Source organism: Erythrolamprus reginae, chromosome 2 (assembly GCF_031021105.1).
Source record: "Erythrolamprus reginae isolate rEryReg1 chromosome 2, rEryReg1.hap1, whole genome shotgun sequence".
NCBI classification, from domain to species: Eukaryota; Metazoa; Chordata; class Lepidosauria; order Squamata; family Dipsadidae; genus Erythrolamprus; species Erythrolamprus reginae.
Window position 1 is genome coordinate 95,496,515 of NC_091951.1, and position 21,399 is coordinate 95,517,913.

The following is a 21,399-nucleotide window of genomic DNA, read 5'->3' on the forward strand; positions in this document are numbered from 1 at the left end:
TCTCCTATTCCCTCATCTAAGTTATTTATGAAAATATTGAAGAGTTCTGGGCCTAGGATGGTATCCCACTGCTTACTTCTCTCCATGTGGACTTCTGTCCATTAAGGACTACTCACTGAGTATGGTTTGCCAGCCAGTTGTGGATCCATCTGGTGGTGAGGTGTCTATCCCACTTGTCTCTCGCTTACAAAGAAGTAGGTTACCGTCTACTTCATCAAATGCTTTACGTAAGTCTAGGTATATTATGTCCACAATGTTTCATTGGTGTACTAATTTAGTCACGGTGTTGAAGAATGAAATAAGATTGGTTTGGCATGATCTGTTTTTAACAAACCCGTGTTGGCTGCAAGTTATTACTTTACTCGTTTCTAGGTGTGGACAGATCTGCTTTTTTATTATCTTTTCCAGTATACTTCCTGGGTATTGATGTTAGGCTGATTGGTCTGTGGTTTCCTGGGTCGGGTTTTTAGCCTAAAAACTGAAATCAGCAGATCTTAATGTAATTATTGGCAACCTTCAGTCTTGAAAGACAATGGTATCGTGCTCTGGAAAGAGTTCCTAGAACAGAATCTAGTGTGGCTAAAAAGGCCAATCCTAGAGTGGCAATCCCTTCCACACTGAGCGCAGAACCATTCTGTCCTCTGCTTGGCCTCCGGATTTCACTAGTTCCAGGACTGCCTCTTTGCTTCAGCCTGTCGAACAAGTGTCTCCTTGAAATGGAGAGGGCCATGCTGTGTCTTTAGCCTCCAAGCTGAACAAGAAGTCAAGATTTCCCAGCTGTTAATGTTCATTCCGAAAGCTTTAAATCCCTCTTACAGATATCCTTATATTGCAGCTATGGTCTTCTTCTGGGGCATTCACCATACAGGAGATCTTTTAGAATCTGCCCATCATCCATTCTCACAACATGCCCAAGCCAGCGAAGATGTCGCTGTTTCAATAGTGTATATAATAGTTTTTAGTTTTTTAATATTAGATTTGTGCCATTATAATATTGTTTTTATCGTTGTTGTGAGCCACCCCGAGTCTTTGGAGAGGGGCGGCATACAAATCTAATAAATTATTATTATTATTATTATTATTATTATTAATTATTATTATTATTATTATTATTAATAGTGTATTTTATACTATACAGGGTCATCAACAGTTTATCAATGCGCTGTTGAAGACAATTTATTATTTAAGACAATAATTTCAGTAATTATTAAATAAACATTCATCTTAAACATGTTCATTCACCTTAAATGTTTTCAGTGACTTCCAGAGATCAATGCCAACTACAATAGATAATTAGATAATCAATTAGATTTAAAATAATAAGAGTTTAAAAAGGCATTCTATCAACTGTTACAGACATATGTGCACACATACACACGTACATACTGTATTTTTCAAAGTATAAGACACGTATTATTCTCCCTTAAAAGAGGCTGAAAATTTGGGTGTCTTATACTTGAAATGTAGCTTTTACTAAGCTTTTTTTCAGCCCTAATGAGGTGCTAATGTGATTTTCTTTAGTAGCTTTACTTTACTAGCTAAGCAATCTTCCCTTTGCCTACTTTTTTCGTTGCTGCTCCCTCCGACAACCAGCTGAGCCTTTTTTTCAGCTCTAACTAGATGCTAATAGTGAACAGTGAACCGATCTTCCATGCTTTGCTAGCAAGTGATCTTTCATCTTGTTTTCAGCCTTAACAATGTCCTAATGAGTGAAGCGATCTTCTGTGGTTTGGTAGCAAAGCGATTTCCCCCTTCCCTGCTTTTTTCATTGTTTCTCTCTCTGAAGAGAGAAGTGAAGTGTTTTAGAAACTGTTTTTTTAATCCCCAACCAGGTGATAAGAAGCAAGCACGTGCGCTCAAAACCAGCAAATTAGTGTGCTGAAGCTGACCACACTAAGGACTAGCCAGATGTATACCTGGTAGGCAGAATATTTTTTCCCTATTTTCCTCCCCAAAAACTAAGGCGTGTCTTATACTCTAGTGCGTCTTATACTCACCAAAATACACAATGTATGTAAAGCTGTTTTTGTCCCAATACTTTAACTTGCATTAGAACTAAATATAATACATTTGTGCACATAATATAAATCTCAAAATGTTTTAAGCAGAAGAAGAGTTGGGCCTGGTTAGATTTTGTTTCAATCAAGGAAAAGCTATTAACCTCTGTCCTAGTTGCTTGCTTGGGCTTTCTCTGAAAGTAGAAATTCTGCCATTTAAAAAATTTCCACAGAGTTCTCTATGTGCTGCCTGTGCCGTTTTCAAGGGTTAGTGTCCAACAACTCTGCAGTGGAAATATGGCACATTCTCATTAAGTGCACTTTCACTCCCAGGTCACACCCAGAAATGCAATCATTTGCAAAAAGGCCAGAGAAAGCAGAAATAAAGCCTTCTTCTGCATTTTTACATACCATTCTTATACTACCATATTTTCTTTAGAAATACTTCTCTCAGGTAATATCTTCGAAAAACCTTGATGTTTTCTCTAAAGTGAAATCATGTAAAAATGACAGAAACACCTGCTTTTTCAAGAAAACGTTTCAACTATTTGCTATTAAATGGAGGGGGGGAGCTTTGCCGCTGATTCTGGAAACCATGACTGATGGAAGCAGGATCTGCAGAACTCTGATAAGAACATTAGAGGTGTCTGAACAATCAAGACTTTGCAGATAGATTTCCCGTTGTTGGTTTGTATATGGGTGTGCTTTCAAAAAGAATACAATTAATCATTTCCAAAACAAGTGAAAAAACCTCAACATCAGAACAAGGTAACATTAATTTTTACTGTCATAATGATCTGCCTATCTTGCTATGTATTTACACAGATTTGGATGACAAAGAATGCCAAATTATTTGTAGAGCTAGGAATGACTTCTCCAAATCTATGTGCTCGATGTATCATTTCTGACCACCCAATAGTTTCCTTTGTGGTGCATAATAGAGGTGCTCCCGTTCCCTTCTGCATTTTGATTATGTACATAAAAGGATTAAAGGTTAGCCCCAGCAAGACTGGCAAAAAGGTATCCTACTTTATTACCAAACTGTTGAAAATATGGTTATAGTAAAGGAACATACTTCCATATGTGGTGGACCTGCTCCGAAATAATTTAAAAATGGTATAGAATTTGGACCTGGATAAAGGAAATTACAAGGCAAAAATTAGATATGAAACTGGAAATCTTTCTGCTTGGGATAATAGAACAAAAAAATGGGAAAGAAACAGCATAACTTAATTGCAGTAAAAATTAACAGTACTGGAAGCAAGAAAAGAGACCAGCAGATAGAACTGTTATCAAAAAATGTTTTGAATGTGCAGAACTTGATAAGATGACTCTCGAGTTAGATTCTATGAAGTATGGAATGTATTTTATGATTGATTAGTAAGAAGGAAATAAAAGGAATCTGTTTATCGTGAAAGTAAATATGTTAAATAGATATAGGATTGTATTGTTAAGAAAGTAAGTAAGTAAGTGTTTGAAAAAAGATGGAGGATAATTAAAAGAAGTAAGATGATATAAACAAAGTTAAAAGGGGGGATAATACAAATGATATTTATGAGATAGGTTTTATATAAAAATGAAAACCGTGGATATCTAGACACCGTAAGATAAACCAAGAGAAAAAGTCTGAGCTATCAAGATAGACAGCATGTCTTTGTCTTTCTCTTTTTTATGTGTTTTATTTTTTGCTTTTTTGTTGAGATGTATTAGGTGTTATTATGTCTATGATGTATAATTATTGATTGTGTGATTTTTTAAAAAATGTATATAAATTTAATAAAAATATTTTTTTTAAAAGGGGGTTAAATTGTAAAAGCTTGCTACTATACCTGAGACTGTCCTTGCTGATTATGCACAGGAGTGTTTGCAGTGGTTGTGGAACGTTCTGCATTTTTAAAATACGTAGGTATAAAAATAACAAATTCTGTTATTAAGTCCCATGGTCTTTAAACCGTGGCTGGTTGTTTGTATCTCTCTTCCCCAGCTTTTTCCTAACTTTTATCCCATTTTGCCAGCTAACACTTGTGATACTTTAAAGTGCTTGCTGATGTCTAATAAACAAAAATACAACTTACAACCATTTATTTAGTGACCGTTTAAAATTACAACAGCACTGAAAAAAGTGATTTATGAATGTTTTTCACACTTACGACCATTGCAGCAGCTTCACGGTCACATGAGCAAAATTGTGGTCATAAGAAGTACTTGATTTTTTCCCCAAGTTGTACTAAATGGTGGGCGCTGATCAGTGGTGGGATTCAATTTTTTTTACTACTGGTTCTCTGGGTGTGGCTTGGTGGGCATGGCAAGGCAAGGATACTGCAAAATCTCAAATTTCTCCCTATCAGCTGTGACTCAGGAGGCAGAGAATAGATGGGGGTGGGGCTAGTTGGAGGTGATATTTACCAGTTCTCCGAACTACTCAAAAATTCTGCTACGGAAACTGGTCATTATGTGCTAAAACCCATCTCTGGCTCTGATCTGCCATAGGGGCTGACTGGATTGTGTTGGGTGCAAACTAAACTGGAAATGATCCACAGTCATTTTCCAACACATTGCAGTTTAAGTTATTTAATACTTTATACATTTTAAAATTCTAGTTGCTTAAAATAGCCTTTCTGTGACCTCAGATGACACAGCAATTATAAAATTACCATTGGGAATGGAAAATGTAACACGAACTAACCATTGCAGTAGAAAAATACTGGAACTAAAACTTCATTCCTGGCAACTTTTCAAGATGAGGTTCTTAGAAATGAGAAGTATTTTTGGTTTATTTTTTAAAGGTACAGATACAGTGGTCCCATGCTCTCTTCTTTTAATTAGCTTCCCAATACAAGAATTGGACAATAGGAAAGGTTTATTCAGTCTACCTGCTGAAGGCCTAAAACATGTGCTCCCTTGAAGGCAGAAAATTCAGAATGGCATAGATTTTTTAAAAAAAAATATCTCGCCACTTTTATTACTTAGGGCAATGTATGTTAAAATAAAATACTTAACATATCTCAAAATAAACAATACATGCAAACTTCTAAAGACAACTCCCAAAAAAATCATATACAATAAAAACACTGGTCTCCAATTAAAGGTAATAAGGGGAGAGCATTTTAAAACTAGAGAACTGAGAAAGAGAAGGTTATCTGATCATTATTTAAAAGAGCAAACCAGTAACATGTGCAAATAGATGTTCCAACTGGTGATTCCTATGTGTATAAGGCTAAGTTTATACTTCCAGCTAAAATTCCTTTCCTATGAATTATCCACCCAGAACTGACATTGTCAATGAACAATATGCCATAATCCCTGGATAGTTGTCCCAATAGGTGCCAGATGTTGCTCACACTTTAATTGACTCTAATGTGTCATTTTGCTGTCTGGTCACTGAGATTAGAGAGAGATCTTCTTAGACAGCTTTAGAGTCAATCTGAATTTTCACTAAACAGAATAATTACATATTATATGCAATCTTGAGAGCTAGTTTAGTATAGTAGTTAAAGTGTTGGCCTAGATACCAGTGGCTTGGAATTCTAATTTTGCTTTAGGAATGAAAAACTAGATGTGGGCCAGTCACTTTCTCTCAACCTAACTAGCAAAATAGGAAGAGAAGGACTATAGATAAGTTTGCAACCTTGATTTATATGTGAAAAAGGAAGAATAAAAATTTAAAAAGCTCTTTATAATTCTAATATGTTTCCCACTCATCTTGGATTCCAAGTTATTTACGAAAAGATTCAGTAGTACTACCTACACCATTGTTACAAGGGTTCAGAGATGGGTTCTTCCTGGTTTGGACTGGTTCTATAGAACTGGTAGTAACTTGGCAGCCTGGATCGCTGGAACTGGAAGCAATCCAGGCCTGCCACACCTCTGAACTGGTTCTCTCGGTGGTGCCATAGGTAGCACCATCTTGTTTTTTGCTTCTGCGCATGTGCAGAAGGATTTTTTTTAGTACTTCTCATACATTCCCCTGCATCACATCCCTGAGTGAAACGGCAGCAAAAAAACCTGGGACCCACCCCTCCAAGGGTTCTATTCTTTGTTTTTTAATAACTTACTCATAAAACTGGATTTTATGGTCTTGCTCTGAATCTCTAAAATTAATATAATATTTGCCCAACTAAAATATCCCTTTTAATGAACATGTTTGTCCTTGTGGCTGTATGAACAGTTCTGCACTTCTGACTGTACAACCATTGAAATAGTTTTGCACCTTATCCTAAGTGTTTATAGTTATATGTGCATGGACTTAATTTTATCTTTTTTGCTGCCTTTCCCTGGATGTTTAAATTATTTGTATGTTTCTTACCTTTTATCCGATAAGTAGCTTTGTATTAGTAGTAAGGTAGCTAGATTCATTGTGCCTGCAATAAATCCTCACAAAAGATTATTACGGATTTTCCTGTTATCTGAAAGTAAGTTATATACTCTGTCTGCACTTCATGCATTATACATTGGGAATTATGTTGCTGCTCTGAGACCAAAATAAAGTTATTTATAAATTGGTTGGGAATGGTAAGAATTGCAGCCCATAATAGCCTAGGAAAACCCTCCTAGAAAATAAATTTTCTTAGTCAATGATTGGATTAACAATTGTGTCAATAGTTTTTTAACAATCCAAAAACGTGTCTATTCCATATAACATGATGCTGCTTTCTCAGCAGGTTTAAAAAAATCTATTTTAAATAGAGTTATATATAAATTTATCAACAATTTACATTAAAGATTTGGCCTCTAGTTTCTTTAATTCTTCTACAGAAAGATGGGATTAAAACATAGTTTTGAGAGGACAGAATATTCAGTAATTATACTTTAACAAAACATTCAATGAAGCCCTTTTGTGGGAATTTAAATAATTTAGTCTATTGGAAAATAAGAACTTAGAAACGTTGTAATTTTAGAAATAAAATATAGAGAGGATTAAAGAGAAAGGAAGAAGAAAAAAATAGAGATAAGTCTGCTTATGTGAAATCTGCAATATGGCAAACAATGTTATGACATTTGGGATACTTCAGGAGTTATATATTTTTAGGAATGGAGCCAGAAATTAGTTACAATACCAATGAAACAATGTTTGATCATAAGGATATAATATTTGCAATAGGTTTTAAACAAGAAATGAAAGATGTAAAAGAGAATATTTTGGAAGACCAACAAGATAAAGGGAATAAACAAATGTTGCCTGATGCAGAAATATCAGAATATTTTAAAAAAATTGGACTAGAAGACAGAGATGACAGTCAAAATAGAAATACAACTGAGAAACCCAGAGGAATATTACTTATTTGGTGATTATTATAACCTTGGAAATTTCTCTCCCATTTGAAGTTTAGATCTGATGTTGTTTCCCTTCATTCTTCCACACATAAAAGAAGTTTTGAATAAATACTTGGAGTTACAGATGATAAAGTATTTGCAAAAATCAAAGAATTTCAAAACCCTTTCATTATGGAGGGGAAAAAATCCCTCAAAGACTTTATGAGGATTCAGGAATAGTACTGGTTACATGAACACCGACTTTTTTTATTTCTGAGAAAATAAAAGCAAGACTAAACTTTTAATTTAAAAAGTATCAAATATGTAAAGTTATTTTCTGCAGCAATGTAGGATAGAATCAAATTTCAGCATTTATTTGGAAATCTAGTAATGCATACGGCCCCAGCATTTTTAGCAATTTCTTAGCATGTGGTGGAGAGTAGAGTTTCAGTAAATGGAGGCACTGGATCCCATACAATCATCATTAGAGAAGCTGCCTGTGGCTGTGTGTCACCTGAATCCATCTATGGATTTCAGTTCTCAGGTCCTTATAGATGACATTAGAGCTTTGTTGATGCAAATATTAAATTCCCTATTTAATTAGAAACAATTGAGATAATTTTAAAGACTAATACCACAAGTGCATGCTTCAATGACCACTAAAATCACAAGCTTGAGACCTTGGGTCACTTTGCATGTTCTTGTTTAATGCTCTCTATGCTGTCCTTGGCAAAACAGCCATTGCAGAGTTGAAAACATGCTGTTTTTAATACAGCCAAAGTTGTTCCCCTTGCTACCTGCTGCTTTAATTACTTTTCACCCCCATATTCGCTCTCCCACAATAAAACCCACAAATCTCCTTTTTTGGGTGGTGGTGGTAAGAAAGTGGAAATGTTTCAATCTGAACAAACTATATTATTTATCATGTTTCTTAAAATGTCTCAGAACTTCAGCTTAGTCTGGTTCGTTTCCTGTATCACAGGCAAAAATGTGTGGATGGCACAATCTTAAAAGGATTGTCAGTAAAGCTAATTACTTCATTCTTTGGGAATAATATCTCCAACACTTTTTCATTAGCACTTATCTCATCTTTCTGCTTTGCTGTAACAGTATTTTTGTCATTTCCCCCAAATCCACATACCAGCAAAGGGTGGAGGGTGGGGAATCATTTGCTCTGTTTGCACAAAATGAACATTGGAGGTTATGAACAATTTTGGAAACAATGCTCATTATATAATGATGATAGCTTTTTAACTTCAATTTCAAAGTTCTGAATAGTATAATGCATAATTATAATGGATCACAGAAATACGGCTGGGAACTACAATATCATATAAAGTATGATTTGCTTGCAGCTCTTCTTTAAAAATGCCAAAATTTAAGTGTCAGCCAAAAAAACAAATAAATCCCAAATGAGAAAGGGTTGTAAAAGTGGTATATTTAGTTCAGACAAAAGCTAGGTAATATAGCAGAGTGGCATAAAAATAGATCTGCTATTTAACAAAAAAGCCACATGCAGATTTATTTCCCATGTTGAAGATAGTTAGAAATTAGAACTGTCAACTAGATAATATTGGTCTGTGGAATTCAAAGAATGAGAACAAGTGACGAAGCAAAAGAGTTAGGAAGGGTTTCAAAGATGTTAACAAATATTGATATAATCTGCCTAAAATGCAGAACACCTCAATGTGCCTTCCTGCACTATAAAGAGAAGCAAAAATTGGTGCTTCATCACTACGTTATCTTGAAGCTTGATAAAACTCCTGAGAAAGGAAAGGAAAAAGAAAAGAGAATAATAATAATAATAATAATAATAATAATAATAATAATAATAATTATTATTATTATTATTATTATTATTACTATTACTATTACTATTACTATTACTATTACTATTACTATTATTATTATTATTATTATTATTATTATTATTATTTATTGGACTTGTATGCCGCCCCTCTCCGAAGACTCGGGGCGGCTCACAACAATAATAAAACAATATAGCAGTAAAACAAATCCAATATTAAAAAACATATATAAAACCCCAGCAATTAAAACCATACAGCACAGACATACCAAACATAAAATATAAAAGCCTGGGGGAGGATGTCTTAGTTCACCCATGCCTGGTGATATAGGGGGGTCTTAAGTAATTTGCGAAAGACAAGGAGGGTGGGGGCCGTTCTAATCTCTGGGGGGAGTTGATTCCAGAGGGCTGGGGCTGCCACAGAGAAGGCTCTTCCCCTGGGGCCCGCCAAACGACATTGTTTGGTCGACAAGACCCAGAGAAGGCCAACTCTGTGGGACCTTATCGGCCGCTGGGATTCGTGCGGTAGGAGGTGGTTCCGGAGGTATTCTGGTCCATTGCCATGTAGGGCTTTAAAGGTCTTTACCAACACTTTGAATTGTGACCAGAATCTGATCGGCAGCCAATGTAGGCCACGGAGTGTTGCAGAAACGTGGGGAAATCTAGGGAGCCCCACGATGGCTCTCGTGGCCGCATTCTGCACGATCTGAAGTTTCCGAACACTTTTCAAGGGTAGCCCCATGTAGAGAGCGTTGCAGTAATCGAACCTCAAGGTGATGAGGGCATGAGGGCTAGTGAAAGTTTGCATGGAAATGTCCTAGTTTTTTTCTTTTCAGGTACCATATTTTCCACACTATAAGATGTACCGGACCATAAGACGCACAGGAGGGGGAAAAAAAAATCTGCCTCTGCCTCCCAGCATCCATCCGGTATTCATCTGGTTAGCATCTGTACAGCAAACAGCCTGGTCAGCTCCATCATGTTATCACAGCCCCAGCACGTGGTTCATCAGGGCTCTGCTCCGTTACGCCCACCACTGGTCAACTGAGCTGCTGCTGCCACTGGGAAACGCTGGAGCCTTCACTGCCAAGCAGTTGATTGGTGATTGGATTGGCCCTCCCGAAATACCGCCAATCAGATATTCCCCACTGCTGACCACCACTGTCATTCGCTCTATAAGATACACAGACATTTCCACTCACTTTTTTGAGGGGGAAGTGCATGTGTTATAATGCGAAAAATACGGTATCCTACAGATTGACCTTTAATTGTCTTTAAGAGCTATTTCTCTGAATGTCCCTGTATTTGTCTTTTCATAATTCATACTATTTCTTTGGTTGGTTTTTTTGTTAATTTAAATTTCTAGGGCGCCCTTCTCCATGGCACTCAGGGAGGCTTACAGGATAAAAATTCCCAGCAATCAGGCATTTTTGAGTGCACTGGAGTACAAAGAAAAATGCTCTGAACTGAGACCAGCTATACTCTACAGTGTGTGTGTGTATGTGCATGTGTGCGTGTGTGTATGCGCAAAGGCACGTGGGCACTTTGGGATTTGGGAATTAAAGAAATGTGGGTTCCAGACTATTTATATATGTAGCTATCAGTTATACACCATGTAACATTTTGTTTCTCCTATTGAGTTGATATAGATATGATGTAGATTTACTTTTCTTGTTTAATCTGATCTACTTTAATATATATATTTATTTTATCTCTCACATACATACAACACACACACACATACACACACATATCTTCACATCCCCAAAAGGAAAACCAACCCTATATGAAGAGCAGGTATTATTTTTTATTCTTAACACATCTGTTAATGCACATATTAGGTATTTTTTTTAATTCTTAACACTTCTGTCCTCACTGAGTGACTGAGTCATAAAAGCTAGCTAGGATAGAAACAAGGGCAGGACCTAAACAACTTTGACAGACTCAGACCAATCAGAGAGTAGATGACCTTAACCCATTCATTGATGATACATCCACTTCTATGGAGAAGAAGTAAGAAATTGGGTATTATTTCTTATTCTTAGGAATAAAGTTATAAAATAATAAAATGTAACTTTCATTTTGCTTAGCCCTCTGTTTCTTTCTGCCTTGCAAACAATACTTGTTTCTACCATGTTCATGGATTGGCTTTTGTTTTTGAAAATTCTCATCCAACCAAAACTTTCGTGGACTCACAACCATCCTTTTCTTTGTACATTTGCTTTCAGTTTAATCCTTATTGTCTCTGACTAAATTATGTCAACATATTTTTACATATGGCTGACTTATTTTTGTATAACCTCACATACATTCAGAAATTGCTAAGATTGTAGAGTTAGTCCTAGTCCTACCACATTTCCAATGCTTTCAACTTATTTCTGTTTCCCTGGTACACCAAACCCTCACTTCATATAACAAAGGAGACAGCATCACATTCTTACACATAACCATTTTAATTATTTTAACAAACATCCATTCATCACACCAGATTATGGATTACCAGCACTACCACATCATAATTTCCCCCCATTCATTCCTACTTTTATTAAATATTTTACCAAGGAACGTAAATTATTCTACTTCTACTAGTCTTTTAATTTTAAACACAACTATCTTTGCTCTGATACATTAACTCAATTCTATAGTTGCATTTGCATTGTAAATCATTCATATTCTCAGCTAACAGCGTGGCATTATCTGTATTAAAAAAATGTTCGTTCCTGTCCCTAACCCACCGACTGTTAATACCACCCTGAGCATTTCCTATATATTAATTCATAAATACACTAAACAGCCTAAAGTACATCACACATGTTCATATAACTCCTTCTCAGTATTGAAGCATTTGTTAAGCATTTTATTTATTGTCATGCATGCTTAATATAAACTATTCTTTTTGCACTCACTTTCAACTCCATATTTATGAAAAAATAGCAATAGCATTTTAGGCTTATATACCGCTTCATAGTGCTTTTACAGCCCTCTCTAAGTGGTTTAAAGAATCAGCATATTGCCCCCAACAATCTGGGTCCTCATTTTACCCACCTCAGAAGGATGGAAGGCTGAGTCAACCTTTAGCCGGTGATGAGTTTTGATCTGCTGAACTACAGCTAGCAATTAGTTGAAGTAGCCTGCAGTGCTGCACTTTAACCACTGCGATCCCCTTTATCATATGATTTCTCTAAATAAATGTAACTAAATTTTATTTTATTTCCTCACTGTCATAAATTTCTCAATAACTTGTTGAAAAGCTAAAAATCTGGTCCACACTGCCTCCTATGACCTTCCCATAAGAATTCTGCCAAACTCCTTCCCAGCATACTTAATACCCTAATTTCCCTGTAGTTTTTGCATTCTTGCTATTTTCTCCTTTGCACAGGGAACAATCATGGCATTCTTCCAATGTTCATACTCAGACACACTATTCTTACATAAATTAAATAGGTCATATAGCCAGTGTATTTATATTTGTATATTTCTTCCTTTATTTATCATATTCATATACTCATAACAACTGACTCGGGGCAACAAAAAGTATAAAATAAAAAACTTAAAAGTCAAACATAGCCATATTATTCAATTCTTTGTTTGACAAGGGATTCAATCAGCAATGGAACCATCTCAAAATTTTGCCAGTCCCCTGAGATTCCCAGATCTAATGATGAAGGGCCCTGAGCAGCAATGGGCCACCATTTCTGGCTCTACCGGAATGGGCCAGGAGCGCGTGTGCACGTGCGAGTGCGACCCTGGCACAGAAGCAAAAAATAGCCGGAAATTGGGGGAAATGGCCATACCGCTGCAGCTCGGAGGCCTCTCGGAGCACATGAAGAGCCTTCTCCTTACAGGTGAAAGACCTCCGGCTGCTCCTGCCACTTGTTCTAGCTGCCCCCGCCCATTCCCCGCCTTGTCCCAGCCACTTGTTCCGGCCACCCCTGCCCATTCCCTACTGGCCACCACTGTTCATTTCAGCTATCTCTGCCCATTCCCTGCCTTGTCCCAGCCGCTTGGTCCGGCTGCCCCTGCTCATTCCCTACCGGCCACCACATCCCTGCTGTTCATTTCGGCTGTCTCTGCCCATTCCCCGCCATGTCCCCGCCACCTGATCTCTTTCTCTTATACTTTTTCTGCTGCTTCTTCACCCTGTTCTGCAGTGCGAGGAACAGGCTGGGCAGCCCGAGCCTGGCACTGCTGCAGCCCGTTGCTGCTGGCTGGGGCTCTCACTGAGCCTCTCAGATGCACGGAGATATTTGGCTGCTGCGCATACACAACAATCAAAAACTTCTGCAAGCATCCTCAAGCACGATTTGGCTGCTGCGGGTACACAGCAACCAAAATCTCATGTGAGCATCCTCGCGCAAGTGAGATTTCTGCAATTTTTGCTTCTTCTTTTTTTTTTAAAGTGAAAATCACCAGAATCTCCCCATTTGCGCCCGTGAATGGGCGCTGGTAACCTGGAGTTGCCCAAACAGCTCCATTTTTGCTGGAGCTGTGGACGCAGCTTCATTTTCCTACTGGAACGGCGTTTCCAAGCGTTCAGGCTCAGGCTCACCCCTGGCCTTGAGAGACTTCTGGAAAATAAGGAGGGATAGAATTGACTCAATTCAGGTGGCGGGGAAATATTCCATAACATGGGTTGCCATCTCAGCTCTGCCAAGTGTAGTTCCCTGAGTGATGAGACCCACTATCAACCCTCAAGCGAACCTGGCTGAGGCCATTTTTTGTAGCTTCAGGGTTGCCACAAGGAAGAGGAGGGGACAGGGAGGGAAGAATAATTAACTGGGGCTTTGCAGTAAAAAAAAAGTTTTCCTGTGGGAACCAAGATCACTCCAAGAGGTGGCTGGGAGAAGAGGAGTACAGTAGTCCCTCACCTATCGCTGGTGTTACGTTCCAGACTCGGCCGCGATAGGTGAAATCTGCGATGGGGAATTTATCGACTGATAGTACTTATTTAAATATTTATATTGTAATTGTTTGGTAAGTTTTCATTGTTTTAAGTGTTTATAAACCCTTCCCACACAGTATTTATTTTAGATACAGTATTTAAATACAGTATTTAAAATTTTAGATATATTTTTTTTGAAAAACCTGCCGATCGAGTTCGGCGGGCTGTTTAAATCTGCTGATCGACTTCCTCAGAAACCCGTGAACCAGTGAAGATCCGCGAATGATTTTTCTCATTAATATTTCTTGAAAACCCGCGATGAAGTGAAGCCGCAGTAGGTGAAGCGGGGTATAGCGAGGGACTACTGTAAAGTAACCAAGCAGCAGACCAGCATCTTGATTGGACAATGTGACTGATGACCTGGGGGAAGGGGAAAACTTTCTTTTTTTAATTAGATGAAAACCATGGGAACTTTCAGAGTCGGTTTTCACCAGTTGTGCCAATATGATACATCCAACAAATTTGTTCTTTGAGAAATCTACCTGTCTCGGAGTTCTGCTTTCAATGGGCGCATTACTGTATTTGGAACGCTGACCCTCGCAGCATACCTCTCTTATCAGATCTTGTTTTGGATGAGGGATGAAAGGCTTAAAGGTTCAAAACCAGCACCTTGAATTGGACCTGGAAGCAGAGTGGCAACAGATGGAGCTCACAGAGCAGAAGCATAATATAAGCCGTTCTAGAAGCACACATAATTCCTCACATCACTGCATTTTGCACTGGTTGAAACTTCCATAGTCTCTTCAAGGGCAGCCCCATGCAGAGCATATTACAGTAATCCAATTGGATTACACCATCCACACTTGAAACCTTATCATTTTTCAATATTCAACATATGATTTCGTTTCCTCATTATTCTTCTTGGGCACTTAACATTTACAATTTTCATTTCTATTCCACTCTCCTGTTTCAGTCCATATTCCCCAAACTTTTCTTCTGGCATTCCCCCATTTCAGTTTCATCACTTTTATTTTCAATCCCATACACTTTGCTAAGGGCTCTTTGTTTAGCCCTCTTTGCCCACTTTCTATCTTCAAAGAGTTTCCCATATAGGACTTGTACTCTCGCTATTTTAATCATTCTATTCTCATATTTCTCTTTCTTGAGTCTTCTTCCATGTATCATTCATTATACAGTATTTGGTTTTATTATATACAATACCAGTACTGAACCAAGGGTCTTTCATTTCTGTTCTGTCCTGTGATTATATCTCAGATTGAGCTGTCACTCACTAAACAAGATTATGGCAATTATTCTGTTTAAGGAGGAGGGGGAGAGAGTCATCAGTTTGTTTCTTAAATCAGAAAGAATAAAAGGGGCATGGTTAAAAATGATGCCATAAGACTTTAAAAAACGTATTCAACATAGGTTCTGAATGAGTGGTAATCTAATTCATTACTATTCAAACACAGAACAATTGAACAAATAAATGTTTCCTTTCATGCAACATAAATTAATTTGAGTGGAATAAAGATTTTGAAGCCTGCTCTGAATTTTACTTATTTAAATTTATTTATTTAGATTTCCCCCCTGGAATTTATTTTATTAATTACTCAAGGTAGTGAACATACACTGCTTTTTTAAAAAATCAATAACTGAAGGCAGTGAACATACACAGTATTTTTTGATACTGATAGTGACTGGTCCAAAGTCATCTAGATAATTTTCATATCTAAGGCAGGAGTAGAACTCACACTGTCCTGATTTCTAGCTTGGTGCCTCTAGTTACTAGACCAGACTGTCTATTAGTACATTACATAATGAATAAATATTACCAGCAGGTAGTCAAGAATATTCAAAGTCTTAAATGATGCTGTCATCTAAGAATTATTTTGCATCTAAGAATTATTTTGCATCTAAGAATTATTTTGCATCTAAGAATTATTTTGCATCTAAGAATTATTTGGCTAAAAGGGCACTTAAAACTGGCATTGGTGGAACTCTTTAAATAAACGTATATTACTTTCTTAAATGAATAATTGCCAACTTATATTTTGGACATAAGCCAATTAAAAGTGTAATGAATCAAGTTTGGAAAGAATTTTTAGTCAATCAGCTGAGGAAGTATAATCCAACTCCCAATTCAGAATATGTCATAAAATTTATAGAATAATAGGAAGTAGATATTAAGCAATTGTTAGGTTTTCTGTAATTCACAGTCAAAATATATTTATTGATGACAATTCGAACTTAGAACTTTTTATTCTCAAGCTTTTAATGCTCCTCAATAATATTCAAGAAACTCTGTTTTCATTCTTTAAATGGAATTCATTGGAAAATATATTTCGCTAAACCTTATTTAATACAACAGGGCATCATTCAAGCAGAGCAGCTATAGATATTACAGCATTGATATAAATGGAAGCTGAATTGTAATTGTGGTTAGGGGGTTGCATCTTTATTTGCATATAAATAATTTTGACTGGAACAAGGACATAGAGTAAATGTTACATAAAATAATCCATCCTGTTTCAATTACAAATTAAAGACTGGTAGATGAAAGATGATGCATTCCAACATGTTTCATTGTTTCAGGGTGGCTCAATTGACTTACTATTATATATAATTTTGTAGAACTAAGGCAGCTCTTCCCAATCTGCTATGCCTCAGATATGTTGAATTACAATTCCCCTAGCCAAAAAAATTTGTTACTAGATCCCTGATACAGAGATACACTATGTATTCAAAGTGATGAATACAACATGGTGGCACAATATGCTGCTCCAGCCAGTATCTTTCAAATGAAATCCATGTTCATCCCACTGCATCCATTTTCACCATTCTTGGGAGATCCAGAGCCACTTAACAGCTGGATGTACAGGCTGAACTGCAGAAAAAACAATTGCTACCAACCTGCCTTCCATTGAAGACCTGTATACTGCACGAGTCAAAAAGAGGGCTGTGAAAATATTTATGGACCCCTCACATCCTGGACATAAATTGTTTCAACTCCTACCCTCAAAAGGTTGCTATAGAGCACTGCATAGTAAGACAACTGAACACAATAATAGTTTTTCCAGAACGTCCTCACTCTGCTAAACAAATAATTCCTTCACCACTGTCAAACTATTCACTAAGGCTGCATTACTATTACTATTAGCCTTCTAATCATTCCTATCACTCATCTCCTCCCACTTAGGACTGTATGACTGTAACTGGTGCTTGTATCCTTACAATTTATATTAATATTGATTGTTTCCTGATTGCTTATTTGTATCCTATGACAATCATTAAGTGTTGTACCTCCTGATTCTTGACAAATGTATCTTTTTCTTTTATGTACACTGAGAGCATATGCACCAAAGACAAATTCCTTGTGTGCCCAATCATATTTGGCCAATAAAGAATTCTATTCTATTCTATTCTATTCTGTTCTATTTTTCCATCATGTCAAATCTATATAGAACCTGAGATTTGCATGAGACCAGTTCAAAGATCTATTGTTACTGTTTAATAAAAACCTTAGGTCAATCAAGGCTGAGACTGGAACAAGCAAAGAAAGATTGTAATCCTTAGCTGAATGCCACATTTCTAGTAAAATTTGCTCTTTATCACGAAAAAGAAAAGATATCGGCATTAAATTGGAGCAGTGATATTTCCTGATGCTATGATCAAGGAAGGCCCAAGTATGCTACTGCCCAATCCTTTACTCTACAGTTCCAGTCCTAATTGCTTCTCCTATCGCAGTGGTTGCTATTAACAACAAATGCATTAAACATAATCAAGCATTTTCACATCTTGCCTGATTTGATTATGATTATAGAACCTACATTTATTTTTCATTTAGAATAGGTAGTTGCTATCTGAGTTCAACCCCTTTACAAATCGACAGCCAACAGAAAGAAATGTGGGTTTTTTCATTGAAGATATTAATTGGTTAATAGATATCAAGTGCCTTTGAATAGGAGACATATAAAATACTTTAAGAGATTTTTTTTTTAATTAAATATTTTAAAGGGCCATAGATTGCAGACTGAACACAAGGAAATTGTGCTATTCTTGGAGCAAACGGCCTACCTATAAAAAATATCTGCACATCATTTGGTGTTAATAAATAATATCATGATTTATTCTTTGGTGAAAGGTCATTTACATTAGCCCACTGAAAATATCTTTCTAACATCATTATGAAATTCGAGATCTTATTCATCACTCAGATCAACAGCCATGCAAGTACACAATGAACCGTAATGTCTATTTTTATTCAGCCATGTTACCATCAATTATATCTTATTTTACTCAGATCTTAATTTTATTCTGATTTCAGCAACAACAAACTATGCTGGGGAGGTGGCATAATTTCCCAAAGTACATTGCAGGTTTTAAGGTTTTATCTCTCATTATCCAACCAATTATAAATTATACCAAACAAATGTGATAAAGATAGTACAATCATGGAGCATTCGTTTAGTGGCCGTTCGAAGTTACAACAGCACTGAAAAAGTGACTTGTGGCCATTTTTCACACTTATGACCGTTGCAGGAGCCCCACGGTCACATGATCAAAATTGGGCTGCGTGGCAATTGTTGCATGTATTTATCATAATTGTAGTGTTCTAGAGTCTTGAGATCACCCTCTGTGACCTTCTGGCAAGCAAAGTCAATGAAGAATCCAGAATGACTTAGTAACTGTATTACTAACTTAATAATGCAGTGATCCACTTAATATCAACTGTGACTGTGGCAAATAAAGTTGTAAAATGTGGCCAAATCTAACCACTGTCTTACTCAACAATAGAAGTTTGGGCTCAATTGTGATCTAAGTTTGTATTTCCTGTAGAATATCTTTATTCTTTATTCTGTATATTTCTGTTCATTATATGTGTCCTTTCATTTCATGTTTTGATACATATTATCTAACAAAAAGGACAAAAGGAAAAGATACTTAAAAGAACTGAAGAATGTAAATCAGCTAGAGCTGTTAACAAAACAAGCTATAGAAAACAGCTATCACAACTGGACTGATGGAACTAATAAATGAGGACAACTGTTGCTTTCATTTCTTGAGAATGGTCATTGACAACATCCACTAAGAATAAATATATGAAGTCTGAACAAAATATAAGAATAAACACTTACTATGAGAATCTGTAGATTCTATTGTGTGTGTGTATGTGTAACATTGTTGCTGATAATGAAAAGGAAGGGAGACTAGTACAGATCTATTTCAAGCTATTTTTCTCTCATCAGCTAACCATACCCTTACCGGGATTTGTAAGGTAGTAGCTTTAATCTCTGGAACACAAGTTCTCCTCGTCTCAGCTTTTTTTTACAGAAACACACACACACACACACACACAGAGAGTATAACAGATGGAAACATTGTATTGGAAAGCAATAGCAATAGCACTTAGGCTTATATACCACTTCACAGTGCTTTTACATCCCCCTCTAAGCATTTTACAGAGTTGCCCCCCAAAATCTGGGTCCTCGTTTTACCCACCTCGGAAGGATGGAAGGATGAGTCACCCTTGAGGCGGTGAGATTTGAACTGCCAAACTGCCGGTAGCAGTCAGCTGAAGTAGCCTGCAGTACTGCACTCTAACCACTGCACCACCCCAGCTCTGAGACTCTGAGATTCCCCTCCTACACACAATCCTTAGGACAGTGATGGTGAAGCTATGGCACGTGTGCCACAGGTGGCACGGGGAGCCATATCTGAGGGCATGCGAGGCTTTACCCTATGTGAACTCCAGTGGCGCCAGCTGATTTTTGGTTTTCTTTTCAACCATTTTCACTCTCCCCAGGCTTCAGGAGTCCAGAGGCTTCAGTGAGGCCTGTGCGCAGGCGTGCGAGGGGGGAGGGTGTTTGTGCGAATGCGGTGTGGAGGGGCAGTGTGGGAGTTGTGGGTGGACATGTGCGTGCACTAGCACAAGCACACACACTCTTTTGGCACATGAGCCCCAAAAATGTTCGCCATCACTTCCTTAGGAATTACCTATTCTCCTTGATCCACTCAGCCAGCAGATAAAATACTTCTTTTTCTCTGTCTTCTTATTCTCAGAGATATTATGTGCATTTGTGATGTGCGAGTGTGTGTGTGTATTTAGTACATTTTTTAATAAAGTACATAGCATTTTGTCTTGTTATGTGGGCCCTTAACATGCTCTGACACTGCATACAAGATCCTTAATAAACTAGGCAAGCAGTTCAGCAGAGCTAAAACACCGAATAAGCTTGCTTACAGTGTTACCGCTCTCCAAAGACCCATAAGGAAGCATTTACCTCGGTCAGATGAGGGTTGGGATTGAATCCACATTGGTTGCAGACCTTGTTGTGACACTGCGTGCAGGTGTTGAAGTTTGGCTGGTTAGGAGAGGAGGTGAGATCTGTTGTCTTGCATATAGGGCAGAGCGTGCTACTGGGAAGGGGGGCAATTTGTGGGACCGAATACGGTGAGGTAGGCGTGCTGCCTCGGTCCGGGGAAACAGATGGTGAGCGTCCACCCACTTGGAGAGTCCTCCTGGGCCCATCGGTGTGTTGGGGAGCCTGCCCCTGGCTCCGTTTCTCTCTTGGGGTTTCACTGCCTGGAACAGCTTTTGTCAGGGATGGGGAAGGTGTCCTCTGTCGAAAGGAGGAGTCTGATTGTTCTGGTCTTCTCCGTGTGCTGAAACACATTAAAGAGCATATTGAATAAAATGGTGATAAACTACACAAACTCCCACAGAAAAGACTGGGGAAAAGAAAAACCGATCTGAGTAGTTCAAAGAGTTGCAGTTAATTACTACCAACAGATGTTCAGACACAAGGATTGCATTGTCTTATTTATTTTTAATCCGCCCAATAATAGGAGTTCTTCTAAGAAGCAGTTATAGCTCACCACACCTAGAGCATATTTAATGTCAGACTGGCTCAAACCTGTTCCTTTTTCTGCAGCCTACAGCCTCAAAAACAGGGAGATTATATGTAAACGGAGAAGCAACAGAAATCAGGCATTCTCTATTAACCTAAGCAAGTTCCCATTACTGGAAAAGGTTATCTGATCATTTGCAGGACCATTTCATGTCACAGCACAGCCAGACTCGATCTAACACTGCAGATTCCAGGCTACAAAATAACTGAAGCAAGGAGAGACAATCCAACTACGACATTACATTTAACAATTACATTTTAAAAATCAGCTTCCCAAGTTTGTTTTTCTTTTTTTTTAAAAGGTCACTTTAAAAATTTATGATCAATTTAAAAATAAATCAACCAGCCCCCGGAAACATCTCTTGTTTTTTTTATTATTTATTTATATCATTTATTTCTTGCCCAGTTCCACAAATTTCAGGCAGCTTACATTAAAAATGCCTCTATATCATTAGCAAATCATTAAAAACTATTCATTTAGAAACAAGCTGACCAAAGGTTAGGCACCCCACATCCCCAGTGCCCAGTTCTAAAAATCTAGAGACTTTA

General features: G+C 37.4%; 1 protein-coding gene across 1 annotated transcript in view; it reads right to left on the reverse strand.

Moving 5' to 3' along the window:
* The window catches only part of BSN (bassoon presynaptic cytomatrix protein), a 266,010-nt gene that overhangs the window by 195,512 nt on the left and 49,099 nt on the right, over window positions 1–21,399 (reverse strand). Inside the window, exon 2 of the mRNA XM_070738773.1 lies at window positions 20,224–20,605. Coding sequence (XP_070594874.1) covers window positions 20,224–20,605 — 382 coding nt within the window. The remainder of the gene's footprint in view (window positions 1–20,223; window positions 20,606–21,399) is intronic.